Source organism: Limulus polyphemus, unplaced genomic scaffold (assembly GCF_000517525.1).
Source record: "Limulus polyphemus unplaced genomic scaffold, Limulus_polyphemus-2.1.2 Scaffold152, whole genome shotgun sequence".
In the NCBI taxonomy this organism is placed as follows: domain Eukaryota; kingdom Metazoa; phylum Arthropoda; class Merostomata; order Xiphosura; family Limulidae; genus Limulus; species Limulus polyphemus.
Window position 1 is genome coordinate 749,649 of NW_013665762.1, and position 2,071 is coordinate 751,719.

The window sequence follows — 2,071 nt, forward strand, 5'->3', positions numbered from 1 at the left end:
TAGATCTCCTCACTGGAAATTACTTTGTCCATAACATAATACAATGTTCTGTACTGTACTACAAGGTAATACCCAAGCCCCAATTACAAATAAAGGGTACATCCACTTAGTCTTGTTAGGGATGTCAAAAGGAATAACTCTGAAATCCTGTGGAGGTTGAGTAAATCCGACTGAGAAATTAGGTGCTCTCACAGTGATTCTGAGCATTTTTGGGAAACAAAATATGAACATTTTCAGGCACACTGTATTTTTACGTGCACTGTATCCTGTGAAAAATCTACTGATTCACCTCAGTAAAGGGATTATCTGTTCTAGTTCATCACCCATGAACAATTAATAGTCAGTCATCGTATTCGCCAAGTTAGTAAATAACCCTATTATTGCCTAAATTAAACCAGCTAAGTTCCTGTCTGAACTTGAAAATTTTCAGCTTTGAGAATAAAGGTATTCCCTTTAGGTCCAAAAATTTTCATCTCAAAGATATTGTGTCCATTTATATCATGAAATGTGGATATAATAGCTCCAGGCAGAGGTCAAAATGGGAATGATCGCTCAATGATGAAATAAATCCAACAGTGTTTTCGTTCCAAGTTTCATAGCTCATTTTGGGAAAAATGGATTGGCATATCTAATAAATATGTTGACATATGAAAAGAGGGTGGCCTATTGTTTATGTTTTTGAAATTGGGTGGCAAATTATATAAAAGTATTTCAAAGGATTCTATTTCAACTTTACCTAACAAATTGCCATCTTCAAATTGGCATGATGGAAGTGGCCATAGCTACACCACAAAGAGCATGTGCATTGAAATGTTACATAGAGAGCAGCCAATGAGGGAGTCACATTATAATTATATGTTGGACACTTTGTTTACAAAACATCGGAAGCGTGTGGAATAACCTGGTAGTTTGGGCTGTCATATCAGACGGGCAACACGCAATTTCATCATCCCCAGATAGACATACAGAGATTAGTGTCCAGCCATGACTACTTGTACTGATGCCATTCATGATCATTGTATTTTATTTAGAGTCTGAGTTGAAAATGTAAAAAAAATTAAAACATACTTTTACTGTACACTTGCCTAAATTGAAAGTTCTCAACAAGAAACAGATCTCTGTACTCGCACTGTTTGTCAACGAGAAAGAAAAGAATGATAAAAACAAAATTAAAAGATTAGATACTAGTTGCTAGTAGTAGAACATGATACCAGAGTCAATTTTCATTAATATCTATGAATAAAATTACTTTTAATACTTACCCCCTAGGTGGTCTTCCTCTACCAGCAGGACCACCACGGGCTATACGAGGGAAACCTCTACCTCTTATTGGTCCACCACCTCTTGGAGGTAAATCGCCCATGTTTGTTAGTTTCTGAAAATGTGATATTATAAAAATCAATAAAAGTAAAGAAGCTGTGTTACCAAAGGTTAAATTTCATCAGTTTTTTTTCTGTACTAAATTAAATCTTTGTCTAAATTTGGAGTATATTTCACTTTCCATAAAAAATAGCTTTAAAGTTAATATTCCAGCTTACTGTTTAGTAGCAGAATTATCATTACTTTAATAGGAATTTTACTAAATTCATTCTTAATACAGAGAGGGCTAATCACACTTTATAAGAACAATTTGTATTTGTTAATGTAGTTGTGTGTCACCAAAGACACAAGCAGTAGCACCATGGGTAACATATTTAGCATCTATAATATTTGTTTACAGCAAATTCCAAATCATTTAACACTGAAAGTCACCATGGGTGGATTTGTGAAAGAAGTGCTATGCCACAGTCTTTTCTAAGGAAGATGTTTCACGAACAATATAGTTAGATGATACAGGCTCAAAGGCCAGCATTTCAAAGGAAGCTATGAGTGTTCTCCATAAGAGAAAAAACTTGTAGCTGAGAACTTAGGCACTAACAGGCTTCAAAGCCACATTGCATGTTAATCTGGAATAATTTCCTAATCCCCAAAGGCTAAGATTACATAATATAATACATACATACATATATATATATATATATATATATATATATATATAACACACACACACACACACACACACACACACACA

General features: G+C 34.2%; 1 protein-coding gene across 2 annotated transcripts in view; it reads right to left on the reverse strand.

The window, feature by feature from the left end:
- LOC106476160 (proline-rich protein 2-like) overlaps window positions 1–2,071 on the reverse strand; it is a 32,181-nt gene that overhangs the window by 20,663 nt on the left and 9,447 nt on the right. For both annotated transcript variants that reach the window (XM_013936830.2, XM_013936833.2), the window contains exon 2: window positions 1,263–1,375. In XM_013936830.2, coding sequence (XP_013792284.1) covers window positions 1,263–1,363 — 101 coding nt within the window. In that variant the 5' untranslated portion in view covers window positions 1,364–1,375. The remainder of the gene's footprint in view (window positions 1–1,262; window positions 1,376–2,071) is intronic.